Genomic DNA, 27,061 nt, shown 5'->3' with positions numbered 1-27,061 from the left:
TGGATCCATCCCAGCGGCAGCGTGGCTCTGCTCTGTCAGCATATAGCGGGCAATAGCCCGCTATATGCTAAGTTTTGGGTCACAGGAGGACATTTACTAATATCCTTCGGTGACCCTAAGGAGAACTATGGCCTAAAAGTTTGTCCATAGTTATCTTTTAACTTGTGCTGCTTGTGCATATAAATACAGGATTTAGCAGAACAGACAAGTTGTAGAAATGACCAAATAGGGATCTTCATAGGATTGGTGGCGAGCCATTTTTAGCATAACCTTATCCAGCATTTCTAGCTGCAGTAAAGAAGGCCTAAAATACTTTGATGCTTAATATTAAACAGCCACAGTGTCAAAGGACTTGCATTGGCCTACATATGCCTAGGCTTGACAGTGCAGCTTAAAAATATATCACATGCTCAAAAGGCAGTCTTTTGCATTTAAGTACCGTAGTCCAGTATTCTCTTGTTGAACATTAAGTTCTGTGGCACCATATAGATCATATTGGCATGCCTCCCAACTTTCTGAGACGAGAAAGAGGGACACTTTTTTAGAGCAAAATATGTATTGAAATGACACACTACTATAACACCCCAATGTTTGGTAGTTTATATATTTTTTAATAAGGTTTAATCATCAGACCATAAACAGGCACAACTGAGGAGGAACAGTGGAATGCTGTAACCAAGGAATTTGTTTCTAAAAGGGCAGTTGTGAGGTATATATAGCTATATGGTGAACAGAAGGCGGCAGTCCATGAGCTCGAATCAAAGGTTGCTGTCCAGTTAATAGGGAAAAGGTTGGCTATTGCAAAGCTCATTGACAAAGCTACCAAGTATGAAATTGTTTTTCTCTCTCCTTCATTTGGCACATATACAATATACAACAAGGGGTGCAGAGCTGATTTTGAACAGCGTACTTACCAGATTGAACATGAACCTGTGCCCAGACTATACTAAACAGGCAGTATAGGTTTTTAAAACAATGCCTCATTCGTCTCTGTAGTTATAGGCATTGTGGAAAAATGAATCTTCATATTTCTCAGATTAAATCCTCCTAACTTTCTACAGAGATTAGAATCTTGGCAGTCTTTAATATAAATGAACAGCAGATGTTTGCAAGCTGCTAGAAAATGACTGAAATCTGAAAGTCTTTGCTATGAGATCGTTGGGGATTGTTGCAAATAACTTTCTTCACAGTACACACATCTAGAAATGTCAGTGATGGTTTGTATTTAAGCCCTTTTACTGCTTGTTAAGAATATGTAAATACTTTACAGTTCCTAGTCTGGGCACACATGCACTTTTAGGATTTTGTTTGGAGCATCATATGCTTTTGTTCTCCAGTCCTGTAGTGTCCTCCGGGGGAAAACGTTTTTTTAGTAGTTTGCCGTCTACCTACCAATGTGTTTTGAAGTTGGCCTTAAATAAGTATATGTTGGTTGTTCATGCACAATTACACCATCTTATGATGTCTCATGAAACAAAGTGGTGCAATAAAGTAGGACATGTTCATTTCAATGCGCAGTAAAACATAGGAAATACATACAGTTGGAGAAATAGGAAAAAAAACCTGCAAAGTTTTATGATTGCATCACCGTGCAAGGCAGTGCTCATTCAGAACTCACGGTGTGTTATGTGCATATAAACGTGCATTCTGTTGTGAATGAGCCCTCACTCATATCCTTGTAGCAAAGCTGAATTGAACCTGAGGCATTATAATCTGTTTGATTGATCCCCTGAGATATTTTGTTTAGGGCTGTAAAGGATCTTGTAGACCAGGGGTAGGCAACTCCAGCCCTCCAGCTGTGCCTTAACTACAAATCCCAACATGCCTCTGCTGCTGGGAGTCATGCAATGCCTCATGGGACTTGTAGTTCCACAACAGCTGGAGTTGCCCACCCCTGGTGTAGAAATTAAATTGTTCCCTGGTGTGCTTAAAAATGGCATAAGTATCTTTAGATTATGTGCTTAAAAATGGCATAAGTATAAGTATCTTTAGATTATTGGATAAGCATGAGTGTCCACCCTCAGGGAGAGAAACTTGAATGAAAACGAGTTCAGGAATATGCTGGTCCACAATGCTAATAACTGTCACTCTACCTAGATAAGAGAGCAGCTTTATAAGATACCAGAACAAATCGGGGCTACTGCTATTCTTTCTTTTTATATGGTCCTTCTCTTTTCTGCATTATTTAATTTACCATTAACCCTGAGCTTGGAATTTTATTTCAAACTGGTTATCTCCCAGCGTTACTCAGGTTAACCATTTTCACATAGTACCAGAAAAATGCACACCACAGCGCTCAGCAGACTCCCAATGATATTAATCAATGAACTTAGAAGCTGACATAAAATACTACTCAAATGGTAATCACTGAATGAATGGTACAAGGCAGACCCCCCCCCCCACACAAAGCTGCCTTGCTAGCTATTCCCCGAAACGCATCAGCTAGCAAGCAGCTTTAAATATTTATGCATTGAAAAGACATATTATAAGAACCAAAGTGGCATGATTGTATTTTAATTTTTTACTGTTTCATAGGCTCATGCAATTTTGTGCCTGACATAACTTTGGTATGCTGCTGGTATTCTGCATTGCGCTGTATATAATGTATTATTGCTGGGATCTGATGTGAATACATCTCTATAGATGGTGTTATTGGAGGGGACGGTTATGATGATGGAATGGAGAGGACGGGTATGATGATGGAATGGAGAGGACGGGTATGATGGTGGAATGGAGTGCAGGGATGGAGAGGACGGGTATGATGGTGGAATAGGGTGCAGAGGATGGGTATCATGATGGAATGGAGAGGATGGGTATGATTGGTGGGATGGGGTGCAGAGGATGGGTATGATGGTGGAATGAAGTGCAGGGATGGGTATGATGGTGGAATGGAGTGCAGGGATGGGTATGATGGTGCAATGGGTTGCAGAGGATGGGTATGATGGTGGAATGGAGTGCAGGGATGGGTATGATGGTGGAATGGAGTGCAGGGATGGAGAGGATGGGTTTGATGGTGGAATGGGGGGCAGACATTGGGTATGTTGGTGGAATGGGGTGCAGAGGATGGGTATGATGGTGGAATAGGGTGCAGAGGATGGGTATGATGGTGGATTGGGGTGCACGGTGTCGGGTCCCAGGCTCCGGGGTGCTCGGGGCACTTACTGTCTGAACATTACCTCCATGTCTTCTGCTGAACGGTTCAGCCTGGATGCCAGCTCGTCCCCAGCCATAGTCTCCGTCCCCTGGCTGACACCTGTCGCGCTCCCATCCCCGGCACCTGCTAGATGTAAGGCGTGCCGGGATTGGAGGCTGAACCGCGGCGTGCGCGTTCTGTGGGTGTGGCGTGCACGGCTTGTGTGTGGAGCCACGAACAGGCTATGTAATGGATAGCCGAATAATCGACGATCGAAAACGTTTACAACGTTTTCGATCGTCGATTTTAATCGACTACATTGAATCGTTGTTGCAGCTCTACTCTAAGGGATTTCGGCTGTTTTGAGCTGAAGGGTGTGATTCTGGTGGGGAAAACCAGGTTTGGCTTCAAGGTAGTCATCGAAACCAAACCTATCACATTGTTTTCCAAATGGAATCGACAGCACACACGGGTAGACCACACCCTTTGGTGCCATATCATACATTGGTCACTCCTGGTTGCCTACCCTTTCTGTTGTGGTAGTTTCCTATGTAAATCCATGAACATGTTGGTATGGGGCCAAACGGCTTCCCCCATCTCCCGCAATGCAGTGCTCAGTACTGTCACAAAGAAAGGCATGCCTAACAGTACACAAATAATGACTTTTTAGGAAGTCGGTATCTGCATTTTTACGTGTGGTAGCACAGAAGTAATGCAGCTAGAAACTCTAAAGACTTTTCTTCTTCTTTGTTAGGTATAGTATGGCTTTAGACATCATCTGTACTCTCGATCTAACATTAGATTGTTGTGGTGCTTGGCAAATCCAGCAGCAGTCAGTGTTTTCTTTTCTGTAAGGATCCTCTCCACCTCAGCCTGCCTTTATATAAGGGAACGTGGTTCAGAACGACATTTTCAACCCTGGTGTCCAGTCTGTTACAATTAGACGGATCCATCATGCTGATGACTTGATGCATGTGCGAATCCATCTGCAAGCGTTGAATTCTCTTCTAGTGAGATGCGGGGAATACAGTTTCCCTGCTAATTAATAGCGACTGACTGGAATCTAGCTGAAATATGGTAATGGGTGCTTCTTGTGTGTGGGTACTACTGCAATGGATCATTATGAAAAGGATTTATACTGCATTAGTGCTTTAGGTACACCTGCATGTGGATTGCTGATGTCAAAGCCCACACGCCTGACTGGCATTAATAAACTGCTTGTCTTCCGAACACATTCTTGTCATCTACTTTATGTGGTTTTGTGCTCAGCAGTCCATTGAAAACATGGTTTTATGGTTAGCAGCAGGCTATTATTCCTTCTGTGCCTGGAACGGGGGTTGATGTATGTGGTATATTTGCTGGAACCTTTCGCTGTCAGCACACACAGGCCTGCCTCCTTTCTGAAAATACTGAGGCTATAAATATCACTCCACCTCATCGGACCTCATTGGCTGCTCCCAGGCTCCTACGCAGGCAACGGAAGGGGGCTTTAGAGAAGTGCGATTTGGCTACAATAAAAGGGATAAAAGGCCACACTCGGTTGTGCCTTCTGTCACTGGACGCATACAGATTGTGAGTGGTTTGATTGTTTCAATGAGACCAATTAGGAAAAACTACCTTTGAAAGTTAGGCGTGAGGGTATGATTTCTATAGACCCCCTCAGTCCTTTCAATAGATCTCCCAAGTAAGACCCATAAGAACACAGTCCTTTTATATGTAGAGGGTATACAAACCCTAACTTGGTACTGTTGGTCTGTTAAATATACTATTGGAAGTGTATTGTTCTCTCTGTTGAGTAAGTGCAAGTGTTGATCCTGCCAGACACGTTGTCAGTTGATAACTTCCTGTTCACTCAGCCTATGCAGCATTTTTAGCCGTTTGTTCCCAGCTATCACTGACTACAAAACTTTTCCCCCTATCGTATAGAGAAGAGGTTGATCGGAAGCCGATTAATCGATTATTGAAAAAGTTGACAACTTTTTCAATCGATTATAATCGATAATGTCGATTAGTTGTTGCAGCCCTAGATTGGAGGTTGTTCTGCCGTCCTGTCCTATGGTAACAACATTGCTCTTCCATAGATGCAGTACAGTACATTGAGCATTGTCACCCTAGGACAGGAAGTGTGCTACTGACAGGATCACCAGAGGAAAATAAAGGGAAAAGAGTGAAAACTAGTGCAAGCACATCTAAAGATTGGTAGGCTGCAAAAGATTATATTTTTATTTTTGAGTTTAGATACATTTTTTTCTTCGCAGGTGCCGGTTGCATTGGTAACTCATGTGTAGTCTTCACTTGGTCATACACTGCTTGAATTTAGGCCAATCCTGCTGGCCAAAATTTGGCCAGTTGGTGCCCCCAATTTGACAAAAGTAGAATTTCTTTAATTGGCTTTGTTCCCAAAAATTCTCAGCCGAACAGTGATTGCAGTAAATCAACTGCAGTCACTGTTCAGGTATTCTAGCATCAACACACACTCCACTGCCTGAATACAATAGCCCGGGGGGAAGGGAGTCAACACCTTCCTTTTTTGCCCACGGATAGTGCTCGACCAGGCTTATGGGTAAATGTGTCCCAATGTGCTTGTAGGTTTTAGTTCTTTGTTACTGTAGCTGTCTTTCTATTACCATTCTGCTTTGCATTTAGTCTTTTCTATGAAATGCACAATAGACCTGACTTCCGAAGTACAGGAATCCTCCTGCACTGTACTGTGATGACTCCGCCATGGTACTCTGCACCCCATTACAAGTGACGTTTGAAGCAGCAGGAGCTTATTTCATAAACAAGAGATTAGGCGTTCTCAGGTTGTCAGGTTTAGTAAAGTATGTATAGAACAGACGCAGCGGCTGCTGAATCAGTTCATATTTTATTGTGAAGAAAATCCCTCCCCCTCCCTGCCTCTGCAAGATTCTTTAGAGTGAATGTCATTATTTAAAGGAAAACCCTGCCAAGTACTAGTTGCATATAAACTGACCGCATAGCGGAACAAAGATTTTTCTGCAAAAAGCAACGCTTTAATGGTTTAGATATGAGGCTGGCTTTTTTGGGAACCCAGTTCGCTTGAGTTTACCCAAGCTCACTCAAAAGTGTGATCGCTACCCCTCCTCCCAGTCCAATCCGTGCTGGTGATTGCATCAGGTGCATTCCCTGCCCCTTTGTGATGTATAGCTGCAGAGCCGGGAATGAGCCTTCTTGCAACTAACTGGGCCGGGAGGAGGGAGTGGCGGTCAGAGTTTACATGGAAGGGTCCAAATAGCATCTTGAAGATGACCATACTACCCCGGTTGCTCTACCTCTTTCAGACGCTGCCCGTTACCGTACCCGCGGTGTTCCTTAAGCAGATGAGATCTAGCTTCTTGAGGTTTCTGTGGGCGAATAAGCGGGCTCGCTTGCACCACCAGATCCTTTCCAGGAAAAAAGAAACGGGTGGTTTAAGTTTCCCCGCCCCCGGGCTGTACTATAAAGCGGCGCACCTGTCGGTGGTGCTGGATTGGTGTTGTCATAATGACCTGAAATTGTGGGTGGGGTTGGAACAAGAGGGATGCCAAATGCCCCTGAGGGGAATACCATGGATAGCGCTAGCGAAGACACTCCTCTCCCCGGGTTTCACTCCCCCCACATCTCCCCTGACGCCGGTTGTGGGGAACCCCAGTTTCCCTCCTGGGATGCTGGGTCCACTGACGAGAGCCCTGACCTCCTCAGGCAACACCCGAGTGTGTCATTTCCAGGAGTCGGGTCAGTGGAAACGGGTAGCACAGATCCAGGCCACTACAGATCCACCCATGCGTTTGTGGTGTGCACTTCAGCTGCAACATTTCTTATGCTCGTTCTCGGAGGTGCCCGGCCCTAAACGGCCACTGACGGAATTTGAGGATCTGTGCCAGCGGGCGGAGCCGCTCAGACACTCCCTGGCATACTTGATGAAGGGTCTGCGCGACCCCCCGGACCAGACCCCTTCGTACTTCATTCGTCAGTGGGCCTCGGACCTGGATCTGGACCTCACCCCTGCCCAAGTGGACACCATGCTGTATTTTGCCCAAAAATCTTCGGTCTCCAACAAATACCAGGAGGCCGGGTATAAACTCTTAACCAGATGGTACAGGGTGCCCGCGACCCTCCATGTCATGTACCCAGAGGTGTCCCCAATGTGCTGGCGTTGCGAATCCGCAGAGGGTTCCCTGCTACATGTCTTCTGGGATTGCCCGAAGGTTCAGCCATTTTGGGCTGACATTGCAGCTGTGATAACGGAGATCACGGGACATGAACTGCCCTTCACGCCGTCGGTCTATCTTCTCCACCTGGCAACGCTCGCCCGAAAAGCATATAAACGATCGCTGTCGATCCACCTGCTGAACGCAGCCAGAGCTTGCATACCAGTCCTGTGGCGACAAACCCGCCCTCCTTCGGTGGACATGTGGGTGCGACGGGTGGAGGAGATTAGACTGATGGAGGATTTAACCGCCAGTGTACGGGAGTCACAGTCCCGATATGTAGCTACCTGGGGGGCATGGGTAATCTTCAGGGGCTCGGCAGCTTTCGCATCAGCGTGTGGAGCAGATGCCGGAGATTGAGGTATATGCCACCCGCTATGGGACGGGCGTAGACACACTGGGGTGTTGAGACGACTATGGGCAGACAGGAAATGGGAATTGTACTACACTTTGCTTTCCCCTTCTCTTAAGTTTTGTCCTCCTTTCGTTTTGTTGGTCATTGTTTGTCTTTGTCAGGCTTCTTTGTGTGGTTCAGGGGTGATCGTGGTGGACTTGGCCGCCCATATTGTGGGGCTAGGCCTGACCACTCACCTCGACTGTAGTGTTGGTTTTACGTTTAATTAACCTAAAAAAAAAGGGCGGGGACAAACGTTGGTACCGGACCTGATATTACAATGTGTTACCATGCTTAGATTATGAGTCTCACTGTCTGTTGTTCTAATATTCTGCGGGGCCATGTGGCCTTCGCGTGTACTTCTTTGCAATGTACCCCACCCTTTTTGCCTACAAATAAAGAATAAAAAAAAAAAAATAACTGAAATTCGTGTTTAAATGTAACCACTATGGTGAGGGTGGAACAGACATGGGATGGTTTTTCTCATTTTAGAATATACATGTGAGGGTCCATGCACACCAACTGTTCTCACTGCAGTGTGTTGCGATGCACTACAATAAAAATTTAAAAAAAACAGTGCGATTTGTTGTAATTGGTGCGTCGGCAATGTTCATAAGTGGCCACGGTAGGACGCAGGTACTGGTGTGAACAAGCCCTCATGTGATCAACTTAAAGCGAATCTATATTTGTTTAGACCAAGTTACAGGTTGCTTTCCTATATAGTTTTTCCCTTCCAACTCCCCCAGCAGCTCCCAAAGTCTATTATTCTGCTGTTCATGCTTCTGCCAGATCCATGGCCTACTGAGAGCCGCACAATGGCTGCTGCAAACTTCCTGCTGGCCCCTTACTTCTGCACATGAATGAAACATTGCCATTCCTTTTTATGGAAAGGCCACTTAGTTTGTTTTTCAGGGTGGGGATAGGTAAGTGTAAACTGTTCATGGAACTTGCTGTCAAACGAACCAGTTACTTTGCTTAGGTTCACTTTAATACAAAATAATCGTATGCACTTTAGTGTAGAAAGAAGCTTGTTTCTGTGTTGAATTTTTAGATATTTTTATTTATGGTCATATCCATATTTACCTGATACATATGCAGGATCTGCTGCATAGTGTCTATGCTTGACTGCTCTCCTGTCTCATTTAAAGTCTGGGGGTCATGTCTACTAAATGAGCTTTTCTCAATAGTCGATTACAGACCAGCTAAAGCTCATTTTGGATAGTGTAGGGAAGGGTTAGAACCTCTGTCCAGTTTTAATTACAGCCCAAGTTCCATTTTCCTTCAACTCTCGTCCAAGTGACAGTGTTTCAGGATGTAATCTGGTGAAACCAGAACAGGAAGTGAGGAGAAATATCTCCATTGTGATGACAGGCAATAACAATTACATACCAGTAACCTTTTGCTGTAAGGTTGTAAGGATCAAAAGTTTTCGAAGCAATCTATTTGTAGTAGGCGATTGCCTTGGCCGTCTCAAGTTGCCCTGTATTTTATTTAAACATTAATGGAGATTTATGTGGAGAGTGAAATACTCATCCCCATAATTCGAGCCGACACTGAAGCTGTCACATGTCGGTTCTATTGATTGAGAACTGAGCAATCACATACCGCTGATCGCTCAGTTCCCGATCTTCTCCCTGCAGAGAGCGGTGACTGTCAGTCACCAGTCCAAGCAGGGATTCCTGCCTTCTCTGTTCCTCCAGTGCTGACTAGGTAGCGGAGTGGATCCCGACAAACTGGTCGGGATCCGTACCGGCTGCAGCGCAGCTCTGTGCTGTGTGCATATAAAGGGCAGTAGGACGCTATATGCTGGGTCACAGAAGGACATTAGTATATGTCCTCCTGTAACCCCTAAAGAGAACTATGATGAAAAAAGGCTGGGCTCTTTTAAAACAAATTATGAAAGTTGGCTTTTTAAGTTTCTCTCTGGGAATAACGTGCACTTGGTTGCTTTATACATTTACTGAAAAAAGAGAAAGCTATAGAATAAAAAGTAATCATGGAAACTGACAATTCCAGGGGTGTTGATCTCCTTGGCCCCCTGCAGTCTGGTTCCCCTCTGACCTGATTTCACTGCAGGAGAAATCAGTGAGAACTCGTTGGGGCTTGTTCACACCAAGCGCGGAGCAGATGCCGAGCAGTTACAGAACGCAGCGAAAATGCATCCAGTGTATTCCAATGGTATTTTGGGCTCTAGTTCACACCAGAGCGTTCAGATCCGGCACATGTGGAAAAACTGCAGCATGCCCTATTTTTTTCTGCTCTGGAACACACCAAAATGCATGCACACGCCCTGGAACGCACTGCAAGCCCATTTTAGGCTAAAAAAGAAACTCATGCAGATCTGGTCCGCATTTGGTGTGAACAAGCCTTTAGCAGTGGTACTCAGTGTTTGTTTCATGACTGCTCCTTGGCACATTACCTAGTCTAGGAGTCGGCCGACACATTGAACATACGCCTGGCATTTTTCATTATTACCTGTTGCTCTACAGAGAGGCAGAGTGGTTGCAAATTTGACTGCTTGCTCCCTCCAGTGGCTGATCTATAAATCACTATATTTGTCACACAAACGAATACATCAAGTATGAAAAAAATGTCATATCAAAAATTTCTTCGAGGTATGCGCTGCTCCTCATTGTAGCAATTAGAGTAAGTAGAGCAACTTTAAAAATAAATTGAACTGCTGATGCTATCTTGAAAACGTTCCCATTAAACTGAATTTGGAAAGCTTGCTCATCTACCATTGTCTTGTTCTATAAAAATGTTTCATGATCCATCACAGTCAGGTGAAGCAAGGCTTCCAGGGGACCTTGACCCCCTGTCCTCAGCAAGGACCTGCAGTGTTTTGCTATTGGTTCAGTGCTATGCAGTCTACCTCAGTGCATCTTGTGGGACCTTTTATGCTTTCCGTGCTTCCTGTTTACTTCAACAGGGTGAAGCAAAAATAGAATGGATGTGCAAACATTGAATGCAGAGAGATTGGAGAGGCAGAGTTGGGAATTTCTGATGCGAAGCATCATGGGCTGCTTACAGAACAACTGATTACCAGCTGCCTTAGGAATTTACGCATCTTGGCATACTCGTTCAATGCCAGGAAGAAAAGAAAAGGCCTGTGTATTTTGCTATGTACCTCAATGCTTAACTTTCAAACCAATTAGAATTATGAATGGTGTGCAGCAAAGACTGCAAGTGTTCTACAAAGCTCACTCACTTCTCCTTTTAATCTGTGTATTGTAGTCATATACTCCCATTTAAAATCTATCTATTAATATGATATAGGGAGAGCCTACATCCAGTGCCACCTCCTTGTCTCCTTTGTATCCTAGAATAACTGCTGTGCTGGTTAGAGGCAAATGGCAACAGTCAGACAGTCAACAATTGTTTCCACACCTTTCGGTAACTCCCCTGCTGGCCAGCATATCCTGGACTATAATATAATCATTTTTACCAGTTAAGGAGTTCTGAACAATGTGGTTTTGTGTGCACAAAGCTGTTTGGGCTCATCAGTTACTGTATGACTCTTGTGCACAAGACTACCCTCCTTTCCTGAATTGCATGCCTGAGAACTGAAAGAATCAGTGACTGATTGACAGCTCCCCTTAATAACTTCAAAGAACCATGATGTCGGCATCTATAGTGATCATAAACATCTCTGGCACTGTGGACATCAATATAGAGCAGGGGTCTCAAACTCAATTCCCTCGAGAGCCTCTCGACAAATTTTTTTCTCCCATGGGGGCCGCTCGCCAAATTTCATACTTTAAAATACAACTTCACTATATGCGATATGGTACTACGGGCCCCAATACACTCACAATAAGGCCCCATTCATATCTGTAGGTTTAAGTGCGATTAGGGATTCCTGCGTCAGAAACTTGCATTTTCCTGCAGCAGGAATCACGAATCTGGCGTTTACAAGCGGACGCTGTTACCCATTCAAGTTAATGATCAGGTGACAGCGGCTGCATGTAAACGCCTGCACACAGCATGTAATATGTGCTATTATTAAATGCGGTTAGAAAACACTCTCCCTGAATACACAATTAATGCGTCCAGGGCGAGTGATTGTGTAATTGTATCACGTATCATTACATGCTGTGTGCAGGCGTTTACATGCAACTGCTGTCACCTGATCATTAACTTGAATAGGTGACAGCTGCTGCTTTTAAACGCCAGACTAGGGATTCCTGATGCAGGAAACGCATGTTCCTGATGCAGGAATCCCTAACTGCACCTAAAGATACAGGAATCCCTAACTGCACCTAAAGATACAGGTGTGAATGTAGCCTAATGCACTTCTACTGCCCCCCTTCACATAAAAAAAATACCCCCTTCACATCAAATTTCTGGCTGCGGGCCACATAGTACCGGCTCGGTACTTTGAGACCACTGTTATAGCGTAATGATGGCAGGATACAGTTTGGTTTGAGGTGGCCATGTTCACAGTTATAATACGCAGGACACTGTAATTAGCTGCAACTTTGTTTAGATAGTAGCAGTACTTCCACTTTCTTTAAGCTCCAGTTTATATAACCCAGCCCAGGTGATTTTATTGCCAAGATAATATAAGCTTCACTTGGTCAATTGCATTGTCACTTTATTAAACCACAGAAGTAAAATAAAAGCTACATATTTCAAATTGCAGAGTTCTTAGTTACATCCATGACTAACTCCATACGTCCCAAGACAGTATACTCCAAAGAGTACTCCCGGCACTCTCAAGGAAGTAGTTGAGCTTGTTAAAGTGAACATGTTCTCCACCAGCGTGATGTAAAATACCCAGCATTTCAGGATATATATGGAGCTTGTGGATCTCTCCCATAGCAGCTAATCCCAAGGCCCAAATACTTGTCACATGGAGGTGCAGGAAAACCTTAGCCCTGTGTGAGCTCTGACCAGAACAGCTTAGAACCATTTCCTCCAGGAGCCAATGGAGCAGCAGGGGAGCAAACTGAACGTGAGTATAAGTAGTGGGGGAGATCGAGATTAAGCAATGCTCGCCTACATGAGCAAAGTACATGCTTATTTAACCGCTTGAAGACCAGGTGTTTAGATCCCCTACCTGGCCAGGCCATTTTTCAGTGTTCAGCGCTGCAGTACTTTGACTGACATTTATTCCGTCACGCAACGCTGTACTGAAATGAATTTTATACCATTTTTTGGGGACAGATAGAGCTTTCTTTTGGTGGTATTTAATCACCACTGCGGGTTTTATTTTTTACTATATTCAGGAGAAATTACTGAAAATTGTGAGAAAAAAACGTTTTTTTTTTACATTATGCTATAAAACAACTAATATTACCCACTTTTTTGGTAAAATATAAAAGATCGGGTCACGTCGGGTAAATAGACACCAAACATGTCAAGCACATAAATTGCGCGCACTCGCAAAATTGCAAAAAACTAGCATACCCAAAATTGGCCATAGGCGACGCTTTAAAAGCTTTTACCGCTCATCAGTTTAGTGTTATCAGTTCTTTTGCCAATAGTAATTCAGCTATAAAATATGTTGCCACGTATTTTTAGGCATTTAAAAACTATCAGGATTCTTTGAAAACCTGTATACACAGTTGCGGGGGCACCGTAAGTAAATGTACTTGTGTATATTGCTCATTAAAAGACTTCAGCAGGAGATACTTTAGGGGTCAGCCAAAACTCCGCTATTGGCGGATCCCTGGGGAATGAGATGCCCCCATCTCTATATCTTTGGAGGACTCCAGTGGTGGTGAGTTATCCCTGCCTTAGTTGAAGTAAATGTTTCTATTAAAATAATGAGTGAGGAAATGCCCAACCTTGATCATTCCGAAACCTGCTGCTGTGTTTGCACAATCTAATGATTGTAGAGGAAGGAAGACTTGACAGAGATTTTCTAACTGGTTTGAAATTTTTGCTGAAAATGATAACGTCTGTGGTTGGCTATGATTGTTTTGGATGGGAAGGGGAGCATGTTTTCTGCTCTCCTATCCTGGAAGTACCCAGTATTGTTCTTTGCTCCCATGGACTGAAGGACAGGTGAGTTTGAGCTGTTGGTGGGTCCACAATTAAAGTGAAGCTCTTTGTTTGCCCTGCAAAGGTTTGCTTTAGGGCTCATCCACGTGGCTGTGGTCGTGCAACATAAATTCTGGCTTATTTCCCTGCCCTGGACCCACAGGTGCTGTGTACACTCGCACATAAAAAAAATCAATGGGTGTTCATGGCTATACGCTGAATTTGCATAAACACTCATACATTTACTGACACGCAGACCATCCAGCGTATACCCGCGTACAGCCATTGACTCCTATTTGGAGGCTGTACCGGTGGCTCCTCGGTAGGGAAAATACTCTAGAATTTACATTGTATGGGTTCAGCCACCCATGTGCACAAGCTCTAAAAGGGTAAGAAAACTTTCACCCCACCCCATTTGTATGTGCATTTATAGTAGAACCCCTTTGGGGTTGTCTCCCAAGCCATTATATACTGCGCACACAAGCACATCGGGGAGAAGAAGTTGGAGCACAGGATGTGAACATTGCAGCAAGAACTAGGTGAGTATGGAGCTCTGTGTGTTTGGGTGGTGGTGGAGGGGAGCAGTGTGGACAAGTTAAACTCGGAGGGTGGGGCTAAAGGATAAGTAAACTTAGTAAAGTCCAGGCAGGTAATAAAAAAACAAAACAATTAACATAGTTAACCAACATCATAGAAGAAGTTGAGTGGACTTATAGTAGCTCCTTTATTTTGAATATACCTCAATGCAGAAGAAATTGCTCCTGTTCTATTAGTTTTTTTCCCCCTGCTATGCTCTGTATCTCAGGTGTGCGCTGTTTGGGGCTATGCAAAATGAATGGCACTGCATCTCACTCTGCTTAGGGTCTAGTGAGTTTCTAAATTGCTTGTTTTACTGCATGTTACCATAATGAATGGACCCTTAGATAGCCTGCTAACAGTATATGCGCCTTAGTATATTTAACTGCCATGTGTAAAGCTCCTTCTGGGTCTGTTTTTTTGTCAAGGAGTGGAACTTCTAGTTTTCTGTGATAATTCAAGATTCTAGTTTCTATTCTAGGATCTCGGGTGCTATCAATATTACATGACTGAACTGGTGTTTACCTTCAGCACTATTCTGTGGCTCCGCTGACTTTTGTTCTGTATGAGAAGAGAACAGGTTTGTGCACTTCTTGTGCAGATTAGTAAGGAATGTCGCACGCAGTATAAAAGGACAGTAAAACTGAACAGATAAGAACCCGGCCCACCCAGTTTGGCTATAGCTGTATTACCTGCTCTGACACTCTTTGTGCAATTATACATACCTTTGTATGACGCTCTGTGAGAGCTATGTGAGAACTTCAACATGCCTCGGGCAGCCATTTTGTGTCATGATAGCTTCATTAGAAGCCTGAAAATAGAAACACCTCTCTGAGGCTTGACGCCCAAAATACATTTTCCCTCTTGTGTGAGAAATATGAAGGCTACCATTTTCCACCTCCTAGTTCCGCGGTCGTCGTACTGATTCAGTGGTTACAATACATGGAGCCGGTGACCTGGAAAAAGTGAGTGTGAACTTCGGGGTTTCTTTCAGGTCAGTCTGCATATCTCAACTTACCGAGAAATGGAGAAGATAGGCTACTTTTAGGAAAATGCTTGACGTTTAAAGCCAACTCCTGGCACATTTCTTCCTTCTAGTTTTTTTTTGAGTGGGGAAGAGTGAAAATTCCTGTCAGCTTTTTATTTCTGTCTGTGACCCCATAAGGGTAATTTTTTTTTCATTTTCTGTTCCTTTGACCAACGCACAAGAAATGGGCCGTTCAATTGTCACCAGGACAGAGGGGACATGACCAGCAATAAAAAACATTGCCAGAAGTTCTAATCCTTTCCTTGTCTGCTAAAAATGTTTTAATGACAGGAAGTGACAGGAAATCTCCCCAATAGGGACATGGGTAGCAATACACACCTGGCAGAGGCTCAAACCTCTTTTCTTCTCTGTCCACAGGAAAATAAAATGCTTTTGCTGTAGTACAGGCTACAATTCTGATTTTCCAAACTGTCATAATGTATGCGGCAGTATTAAATGAAAACACTTTCCAATGAAGACATGATAAACTTACATCGTAAAAGACGAGCCCAGAGACCTGTCTCAGGAAACATTTGCATTTACAGAAATACCATAGGACACGAGTTCACCCTTGGTCAGTAATCTGGAGATCTCTGATCCCCTTTTGCTCACCTATATTGTAGAATAGGAATTTCCAAGCACACCCACTGCTAAATCATTGCTCTCACATGTAGAAAGTTTGATGTATTGAAAGAGTGATAATACTAAATAGCTTCTCACTTCTAGTACTAGAGGCAGGGATGGATTGACGCAGAATGGCGTCCTAGGGAAGGAAGCAGCTTTGGCTTTCCCATCGATGGATGTTAAAGTGCATGTAAATACAAAAGAAACCACACATATGAGGTGTGTATAATGCTTGAAAACCCCTGCAAATACCTTTTTTTTGGGTGGGTTTATCCACCGTCATGTGGCCACTCGCCAACCCTCTTCTCTCTGCAGCTCGGATGGCTTGGGAGAGAGACAGCAGAAGATACAACAGTGTATCTTCTGAAGTCTCTGTTCCAAGCCTGAGGTGTTCCTATAGCAGGTGTACAGCGGGTCGGTGCACGGGTAATGCTGCGGTACACAGCTTTGACCAATCTCAGTATCCCCCTGGTTTACTGCAGATGAATAAAGGTTGTAGCTGGACCCCCTTGACATCCATGAGGCCCTAAGCTCCTGCCTAGATTGGCTTATCTGGAGAAGATGGTCTATCATGACATCCTTTTCTAAAGTTTGGATTGCATGATGGAGTACCCCAGGTTTTAGGGCAGCCAGCAAACTCTGAAGGATATTTAAAAGGTATGTCAGGGCATTTGCATTTCACTCCTGTTGCTGGTTTATTTAGGGGAGGTGTACTTGAAATCACAATTTCATTTATTTTTACAGGTATATTTAATTTCATACTAAACAAACAAGTAATGGGCAATAGGGCAGAACAGTGGATAAGTGGATGGCACTCTTGGATTGTGGGTTTAAATCCTCTTGGCTCATTATTGTACTTCCTGTATTTGCATATATTATCTCTTCCTCCTCTAGTTTCCATATAAAGACCATACTGTTTGTGTAACTTGGCATTTCACCAAACTGGCTCTGTAATGGTGTGATAGGGACTTGAGAGTGTAAGCTCCTTTGGTTCCATGTTCTCTGGAAAACACTGGCAGTGCTATATAAAATGTTTATTTAATGGTATGTGATCCACCAAGATAGCTTTTTACTTGTGATAACTACAGCACTATACCTTTAGTGGCTAGAAAGTGCTAACCATACAAAAGAATTATCCGCGGTTATGGTCATCTGTTTGTACGCTATCTTCTGTATATCCCGCACATATATCTGTTTATCTCATGCCATTATGCTCACCCAGAGGTAGGCAACCGTGGCACTCCAGCTGTGGTGACACCTAAAATCTTATCATGCCTCTACCTCTAGGAGTCATGCCTGGAACTGTCAGTCTTGCATTGCCTCATGGGACTTGTAGTTCCACAACAGCTGGAGTGCCAAGGTTGCCTACCCCTGCAGTAGACTGTGCAGTCATTGTCATGGCATCGGCCATTTGACAACAGATTTCTGATTTATTCCTGCTTTTATACATTTGTTTACAGTATCTAGTTACTGGCATTGTTAATTGTGTAATCGCACAATTAACAATGCTAATTAGTTCCTTGATTACAAATGCCTTTTCCTGCACGTATGTGGTATGTATTCATGTGTATATATTATATTTGGCAGTCAGTATATAAAAAGTGTTTATGATGGACTAGCCTAATAGACAGCTGTTGCGGTGTGCGGCCGCCCTTGCCACACTTGTTGTTTTTGGGGCTTTTTTTCTTGCCTATGTGATGCATCATTTGTCAAACATTGCAGGAATCTCTGCAGCTCACAGCTATATCCAGGTTGTCAGAGCTACACGTACTGTAAAAGGCTCAGGCTGTGAATGCCCTATGGACTTGCCTTGTGTTTTGTGCCACAGCTAGACGAGAATAAAGCTTAATTATAGGAGCCAGATCGGGCTGTACTATGGTGAAGGTAGGAGGAGCGGAGCTAGGTGTTGCCTGCAGCTCCATAGTGATGGGATTTTGGATTTCCGTCACAAACAGTCATTGCAGACTCACCCCCTGCACAGTGCACAGCCTGCTCGATGTGCCCTCACCTGTCCTTCACCTCGCAGTGTGAGAGGAGTAGATGACGCCTAAAGATGAGGAAGAAAAAAGGGGACAAGCAGCTGCGTCTCCCTGCCCGGGCTGCACTGTACATGTGAGTGCAAAATTACATACACAGCATTTCTAGGAGAAGCTAGGTCTCCGATGTATAGCACTTGTTGGCAAACACACTCCATACTTGTTTACTGGCTCCGTCTCCTATGGAGAGCAAAGTCATTATGGCAGCATCCAGGATTAAGAAGCCTTGGCTTACATACACCTTTTATTGTATGTGTGTGCTCACAGAACGTTTTATCCTAATAATAACTTCATTTAAACTATGACTAGGCTCCATGCTAATGACGTGTAAGGGGGCAGTGTCAGTACCATATAGCCTCTGTATGTCACTGATGCTAGATTTGGAGGTCACACTTGTTACAGTCTGATTGCATAGTTCCTTTAGGTTGGCTATGTTCCCTGCAATCTGATTGCATAGTGTCTTTAGGTTGCCCATGCTCATTTCATTCTTTTTGCTTAGTCCCTTTAGGTTGCCCATGCTCATTGCAGTCTTTTTGCATAGTGCCTTTAGGTCAGCCATGCACGTTTCATTCTGATTTTTTAGTCCCTTTAGGTTGCCCATGCTCAATGCAAACTGATGGCATAGTGCCTTTAGGTTGGCCCTGCCCTTTGCAATCTAATTGCGCAATATGACATAAGTTTTAGATTTTCTTCTGTGTAGTGCGAGAACATACATGATTGGATATACATTCAATGGACTGTTTAGGTGGATCATTGCAGTACAGAGAAGATTGCACGATCAGATTGTAACAGGTGTGGCCATCTTTCCATAGATGTGAATTCCGTGGGATCTGTGGGTGTAGGTAATTGGGCTACCATTCATCAGGGTCGGGGTTTTAAAAAAATCTTTTTGTAGCTATGTGGTTACCGGGAGTTTTATTATCCAGTGTGCTAGGGCTAAGGGATGCACTGTGTCATCTGTGGGAAACAGGGATTTCTGATTATACACCTTGGGGTGCCTCAGTGTTTGCAATATAGGTCTCTGAGCTCAGGGATATCAGTGTTTGTGAGTGATTGGGCTAAGTGGCTGCCTTAGTAGGACGCACATGTTTGTAGTGGGTTCTGGATTGCCTGTATCATAGGTGGGTAATCTCAGGTATGCTTTGTAGGTCTGTAAGTTTAGATGTGTAGTAGTTGCAGGTTAGTGCAGGATACAAGGGATCTCTGTGGCAAGCACGTGGACTCGGAGGTATCTGTAAAGTTGATTTTGAAGATGATTGATGTATAGATCTATCAGTGAGTGCCATATCTGTAATATAGATCTGTGAGAAGTATGATGTCTGCTTTCTGCTTTGGTGTGGTTAGAAGTATTTTGATGCATCTGCAGATATGTGGGATCGGCTGCTTCTGTACTTTGTCCCTGCTGTCAAGATATCCATACTACAGACACAGTATATCAGGAGAAGGTATATTGTGATACTGTGGATCAGGGGTGTAACTAGAATTTGCAGCACCATAGCAAAATTTTGTATGGGGCCCCTTTGACCTCTAGTTACACCCCTTGCAGAGCCCAATTGAGATCCCACACAGCCCACCTGAGGGTGATCCTGCAGAGCCCACCATAGACTCTCTAAGGTGGGCCCTGCAGGGTCACCCTCAGCTGGGCTGGTCACACTCCTTACCTGTCCGCCTCCTCTTCCTCCACCGTCGGTGATGAGCCCCGTCTCCTGCCCGTCGCCCCCGCCGCCGCCTCCTCCTCCTCCACTGCTGGGTCCAGCATGCTCCACTGCCGCTGCTGGCTCTCACTGACTCAGCAGCGGCTGTGGAGAGGAACGCGCCGCTGCATAGATCATTGTCAGTGATCTGAACAGCGGCACATTTCTCTTCACAGCCGCCAGTGACAGCCAGCAGCGTGAGATGCCAAAGCGACCCAGGCGGCCTTCAGGGCATCAGGAATGTCCTTGCCGGGCCCCCCTATGCCCCAGGCCCCAAAGTGGCCGCCTGGGTCGCTATGGTGATTGTTACGCCACTGCTGTGGATACGTGAGATCAGATATTCCTGTGGGGCCTGTTGTAGATCTGTGGGATCAGTTTTTTGCTTGCTGTAGATCTGTAGGATCTGGGTATTTGCACTGTATATTGGAGGTATCAGGCTTTCCTCTAGTGTTGATTCCTTGGATTGGGAGTGTTGTCTACCGTTAAGAAATGTCTGCTGTGATCAGTCTTGCCAAGAAAAGCAGAGACAAATCTTTTGATTTTGGAAGAAGGTAAGCTCAGTTTTGGTGATTTTTGTCCTTGTAAAGTTGTCACCAGCAACCAAATGGCTAGTATGACATGATCCTAAAGATGAATGATGTTAGACGAGTCCTTGAAGCTTTTCTGACCTCATTGGTTTAAATTGACTATTGGGCAGCTGGAAGTGTAGGCATAATCCGATAGCTGGAAGATTTATTTCTTAAACCAGTACCATAATTTGTATGTATGGGATGCAGAGTGTGCAAGATTATACTTAGTGAGCCTAGGGGGAGAGCATAGCCAGGCACTGGGAAACCAAAGATTCTCCTAAAATATCCAAAACAGCTGATCACTATTTCCCTCTCAAGATCAGTTGACAAAGGGAGTCTAGTGTGTCTTGCTTGCAGCTATAAACATGCAGCAGCTCCCTATCTGGCCATAATTAGCAATGATCATCTTATGTCAGTGGGTTGTGTAGCATTTTTCTTTCTAATGCCTTCTCAGCACTGTTCTTTATGACTTTCTGAATGCAAAACGTAATCTTTTTCACTGTTTTCTCTTTGGCTGTGTATCAAGGTGGTACCTTCAACTGTCTGTGTCTGTTTACTCCATTCCATGTTGTGGTGTTCATCTCTTGGACTCAGTTCTCGATAAATGACCATATGTTATGCTTTATCTATCTTTGTCTAGTTGCCTGTATTTTTTAGTCCTGGTTCACACCTAGCATTTTGTCAAGCTTTTTTTCACCCAAAAACGCCCAAAACAAAGTCCCATTCATTTCTATGGCCATGTTCACATCTGAGCATTTTGTTGCTCGTAGCAAAACGCCCATCGCTAGAAAAAGTACATGAGCTGCTTCTTGGTCCCATAGACTACAATGTAAATGCAAAAAAAACTGCGTGTTTGCTGCGTCGTTTTATGTAAGTTTGCTCATTTACATCAATCTGCTTGCAAGAAAGTGCAATTTGATTTATTTTCCTGAAATGCGTGCAAAAAGTTGTTAAATGCGTGTAGAAACAAGCAAAAGCGCGGTTGCCTAGGTGTGAATCCAGCCTTATTGCTTCTCTGTAGCCTTTCTGGATTACATTGTATTGTGCTACACTATCTGGCCAAACGTTTGTGGACACCATAGCTATATAACCTTGTTGCAAATCTCCTTCCAAAACTATGGGCCCCCCTTTGCAAATATAACAGGCTCCACTCTACTGGGAAGACTTTTCCTCTCATCAAACACGGCCATGTTTGTATGGGAGATAGGGACCTTCGATTGTAAGCTCCTCGAGGGCAGAGACTGATGTGAATGTGCACTACACATGTAAAGTGCTGCATAAATGACTGGCGCTATATAAATGGCTTTAATAAATAAGCTGTTGGCACAATAGTGAAGAACACAATTGTCTAAAATATCTTTTGTATGCTGTAGCATTTATAGTACCCTTCACTGGTAACACCTGAACTCAATATTTTGTAGCAGTGCCCACTTATTGTAGGTGTCCACAAACCCTTGGCCTTTCTTTAGCTGACAGTATGTTATGCTGTATCTGTTCCAGTCTGTATCCTGTTTGGATGACCCTATGTTGTACTCTGTTTGGCCTCTTTTCTCCATAGCTGATTGTATTTTTAGTTTCCTGTGTGTTGTCTTTCGTTTCTGCTTTTCCTTTAGCTTGTATTCCAGCATTTGTCTTTTTTAGTAACGCCGCCTCTGTCTCGGGCCCAACTCTTTGTGGCTAACTGTGCGATACTGCACTCCTAATCTTACGTTGTGCTTTCTCCATCTGAGCTTGTGCTCTCTAAATCTATTACTTGTGTTGTCTCTTTTTCAGTTTGAGTGCTCTCCTCTTTGTACTTGTGGGCAATCTTTTTCCACCTTCTTATTACCTTTTATTTGTCTCTTTAGTGTTGAAGGAGGTGACTCTCTTGGAAGTGAATCTGGAACAATTGTTGACAGTCCAGGCCAGCAGCCTCCGTACCGTGTAGAGGTGAAAAGCGACCATTACGACCTGCCGTCACCCACCCGTCACCCATCCCACCCTGGCCTTCAGTGGAGTCAAAGGGCCAGACTGCAGCCAGCCAGTGTTGCCTTGCGTAAGCAGGAAGAAGAAGAAAACAAAAGATCCAAAGCCTTCTCTGACAGCTATGAATTGTCAACAGACCTCCAGGACAAAAAGGTACACATCCACATCGATCCTTTTATGTGTCCTTTACTCTCCTCCTGTCTTACATCAAGGCTTAGTCCTTGTTTGTAACTTTTGTCTTTTCCCCTATCCCTCTAGAGACATGGTTTTCAAACCTGTCACTGTGACTAAGTTGTCATGTTTTCTGTTTGTTCCGAGTCACCTCAGTGGTATGCCTTAATAACACCATTATTAAACTCATAACTGAGTTTGTAGACTATTAACAAGTCCCAAGGACAGGTTTGAAGACTTCTCTCGCTATTTCTGTCCATGCTTCTATCCTGTCCCCTACTGCTCCCTCTAACCTCATGTTTCAGACTGTCCTTCTGTCCTCTTTGGTGTCTCCTGGACCCTTGTCTTACACACACACTCTACCTGTCTCCTGATGTAGGTGGAGATGCTGGAGAGGAAGTATGGGGGCTATTTCCTCAGTCGGCGAGCGGCTCGCACCATCCAGACTGCGTTCAGACAGTATCGCATGAATAAGAACTTTGAACGCCTTCGTAGCTCTGCTTCTGAGAGCCGCATGTCCCGTCGGATCATCCTATCCAACATGCGCATGCAGTACTCCTTTGAGGAGTACGACAAGACCCACAACACCCCATATTTCCAGGGCAAACCGGTATCATTGGACGAAGGGGTAGCTGCATGTCGTGGGCAGGGGGAGCGAGGTCTTCAGTATGGGGTCTCCGGCAGCGGTATTGACGGTGATTCCATCAACACCTCAGGGGAATTTTCCAATGAAATCACAGAACTGGAGGATTCCTTCTCCAAACAGGTGAGACACAAGAAGGGTGAGTGTCTTAAGGGGAGGAATTAAAGTAACTTTCATAGCGTATAAAGGGCATGAAATCATGGAGTAAGAGAATGTAAATGACCACTGGTGGAGTTTCTTTTTTAGGTTTTAACTTTTACTATCTAGTCACCCAAGAAAATGCCACTTACACGGTCAGTATACTCAAAGCAGATATTGAGTTTATAAGATGCTAGTTGCTGAATCAGCCATTGGAATCTTATGTTTCTCAGGGACTCGGGCATTAAAGTCACTCAACTGAAAAGTAATGTTGCTCGGCTGCAACACCACCATTTTTTTATTACCTTACATGCTTCATTCTTTGTCAAGTGACAAAAATGAGTGTGTGAGTGCCCCTTGCAACTCCTATGGCATCTGGGTGGACCTAACAAGTGCAGAAACTGTGCTACCAGAGTCCCTGAAAGATAGAAGGAGCCACGCCAATGACATTTTACTGTTCATATATTAGTTTTGAGTGTACTGATACTTTAACTTATAATGAGGGTAGTTATTTTCTTTATTGAACTAGGGAATCTACCTTTATGGGTCTTTAATCTTCTTAGAAATAGTGGCATAACAGAGGCATTTTATGGAGTTGTTTTGAGTGGATGGATAGTCTGGCTATTGGTTCAGCCTGCACAATGGCTGTTTAAGATGTATGGGGTGAAGGGTCCTTTTCAAAATACATTCCTAGTGTGTCCTCTTTCCTAGCTGTGTCATGGCACACTATATCGTTGTGAATTTGTCTTCCTCCTGCTACATTTTTGTGACTCCCCTGCCAAGTCAAGTTTTTTTGTGTTTTTGCTCTTGAAGAAATGACTATATTGCTGCCTCTACACAGTCCCACTTTTGTTCTAATGCGTTTTATATAGTAATGTCTGTAAAGAGTTTTTTTTTTTTTTTTACATAGTAAAATTTTTCCTCTTTTTCTTGACCACAGATTTTTGAATGTGAATGCCAAGGAAGCTGTAGTTGGTTGAGACTACAGTTGTGGACTTTTGAGTAGTACCCCTCTCCCATCTTGACTCTAACCATTACAGTATTTATACATGGCAAAAGAAAAACCTAAATATTTTGATCCCTAGAGAAACTGCCACTTTGGGATCCCTCTGCATATTTTTTGCATGTATAATGGAGTGGAGGTTTAGCATATGGGCTTATTATGCCACAGGTCCACTTTAAAAGTACATTCTAAAGGGACTCTTGAGAAACAGCCTACCTGTGGATGCACTTTTATTTTCCACTTTGAATCAACTTGTGCATTTAGCCACACCGTTAACTAAAGTTCTTTAGTTCCCAGTATGCTTGCCTTCTGGGACTTTTAATCTGACTTCTGGAAAACAGTAGGCCAAAGTTTTAATTGCTTTTCCCCATAGTTCTCCCTAGGGTAACGGGAGGACACAAACTAGCGTCCTCCCGTCACCCTAGGCTCAGTATACCGCAAGCTGTAGCTCGCGGTATACTGAGACACAGCAGCTGAAGCGGATCCCGACAATTGTGCCGGGATCCGCCCAGCTGTGTGACTGACAAATGGCTCTGCCTATCTAGAGGCAGAGCCAGCTGTCCCCGCCCCGTCCGTTCCGCCAGTCAGCACTGGCGGATCGGAGCGGGGAGGGGGGAATCCATCCCCTCCCCCTGTCACGGCAGAGAGCCGTGACAGGATCAAGAAGTGAGTGAACGGCAGTATGTGTTCGCTCACCTCCCGATCTACTGAGCCGACCTGTGACAGTCTCATTGTCACAGGTCAGCTAGAACTATGAGGTGAGTGAAAAGCACTCAGTTCATAGTTCTCCTTTAAGTGCAACTTCACCAGCACACTTTGATGTGGAAGTTGCTCAGCACAGGTCCATGTGACAAGAAGCTGCAGTAAGAATTCCTGTGGGGATCCTGCTAATAATAACTGCACAGGACATTCATTAAATTCTGATTAAAGTTTATGGTTGAAGCACTATTGTAATGTTTCCTGCTCTGCAATATTTTTATTTAGATGCACGGTGAAAAAAATGGAGGCCCCAACATTGATCTGTGCCCCATGTTTGGGTTTCACTTGAATGGATCAATATCAAGGAGAAGCTGTAGGACTCCTTGATTTTACAGACTTTGTAGCTGGATATTAAAAATTACTTTTAACATTAAAATGACCCCGTCACCTTGCCCATGCAGGACAAAGTAACCGTGTCTCTGCAAAGAGCATCCCCTCACTCCCAGTTACTCACCTTACCTGCACTTTTTTGGAGCTCCTTGCTCTTTAGTTGGAAAGCAGATATGACAGCTACCCAACACATCAAAGTGTTTTGCTAATACACTGATTAGATAGACTGTATTTGCTCATAGGAAATATGGCAAGGCCTAGACAGATTCTGCTCAATTGGGACCTTGCAAACTGAGCATGATATGTGCTTTGGGGCACTGTTTTAGGAAGGCAGCAAGAAAGAACAAAATGTTGTATATATGCAGCCTACCAGTACTTGGATGTGGTGGTTGCATGATTTTCACCTGGTGATCTTCACAGTAACACACTTCATGTCCTTTCCACACTATTCTGTATTTAAGGAGGAGAAGCATTGTCTGCTTAGGAAGTAAGTGTTTGCATAACCCCTTTCCTTCCATCAATAACAAGGTAGGGAGAGATTCGGTAGTTCACAGAGATAGCTGAGAAGAGTACAGTAAGTTATCCTCTCACAAGCTTTCTGGCAGAGCAACAGGTACTTTTATACACTTACCAAAGATATATAACCAAACACTTTCAATGGTATATTTAACAGACCAAAAGGAAGCAAATACAATAATGTCATTGTTAGTGTTTACATGCATTTATTAAGTCATCTTTTGCTTCCTGTTATACAGATCCTTTTTGGGCCATGGTTAGTACCTCAAAATTGTTTCCCTAGAGTTATATTTAGCATCAGGATCTTTACGGTATTATCATTATGTCATACACACCATTATTTATTAGGCAAAATGTGAACCTTCCCCTCAAACCTAAATAGTCGTACACAAAGCGCTACCACCCAAAAAGTATTCACCTGTTTTGCGCAGTCTCCGCGTTGGTACAAGCCCACTCCTGTGTGCTCAGGTGCCATCAAAATATGGCACTCTCTGTATTTTCAATTCATTGCCATAATGCAAAGCATGATCTTATTTAGGTGTTTGCATTTTAGGATCTGCTACCTGGGGTGTGAAGACAAGTACATGGCACAAACCAGCATATACAAGCACCTTGTGGTGCCTACTAGTTGTGTTCTATGTCAGATTGTTGATGGGTTATTGCACTGTACAGATTATCATTTCTCCATGAACTTTTATTTTTTTCTGTTGTTCTGAACATGGTTATGCGCTTCCTAACAATGCCAAAATATGATATGGTAGCGGTGTGTAAAGGGGGTGATTTCCAATTTTGGAACCTTCCTTTCTTAAAATTGCATTCCTGAATACCACAATTTGCTTTTTCTGGATCAACACAGTTAGCTATTATAAGCTAAGGTATCCTGTGCTACTTTTGAAACCCAACTGAACTTTTATTTTAAATCTGCTAAATACATTCCAAGTAAATAAAAACAAAGGTGTTTTAGCCTGAGTAGAAAGCCATATTCCCTGTCAGCATGCAGAGCTATAGGTGTAACTCAGCAAAGTGTTAGAGTGCAAGGGTCCTCCTTCACAATATGCTGACAGGGGTAAGGCTTGTCTACTCAGGCTATGGCTGCTTTCTAAAGAAAATTAGCTTTGAGATTTTGCATGCATTTTTCTGCGCCCACAATTTTTATTTACATTTAAATGTACAAATGTCATTCAGTTGGGCCTTAAAGGAATATTTTTGCAAACAATGGGTGCCATCTTCAGCTGAACCTTCTTTTTTTTTTTTTTTTTTTTTACTTTTGATTTTTGGGGCATTGCG

General features: G+C 43.7%; 1 protein-coding gene across 1 annotated transcript in view; it reads left to right on the top strand.

Annotated features, from left to right (window-relative positions):
- Positions 1-27,061, top strand: part of IQSEC2 (IQ motif and Sec7 domain 2) — a 65,305-nt gene that overhangs the window by 14,956 nt on the left and 23,288 nt on the right. Inside the window, exons 2-3 of the mRNA XM_018571615.1 lie at positions 22,097-22,367; positions 22,765-23,151. Coding sequence (XP_018427117.1) covers positions 22,097-22,367; positions 22,765-23,151 — 658 coding nt within the window. The remainder of the gene's footprint in view (positions 1-22,096; positions 22,368-22,764; positions 23,152-27,061) is intronic.

Source organism: Nanorana parkeri, unplaced genomic scaffold (genome assembly GCF_000935625.1).
Source record: "Nanorana parkeri isolate BGI_ZX_2015 unplaced genomic scaffold, ASM93562v1 scaffold1793, whole genome shotgun sequence".
In the NCBI taxonomy this organism is placed as follows: Eukaryota; Metazoa; Chordata; class Amphibia; order Anura; family Dicroglossidae; genus Nanorana; species Nanorana parkeri.
The sequence above is the reverse complement of the archived record's forward strand: the minus strand, read 5'-3'. Positions and strand labels throughout refer to the sequence as shown.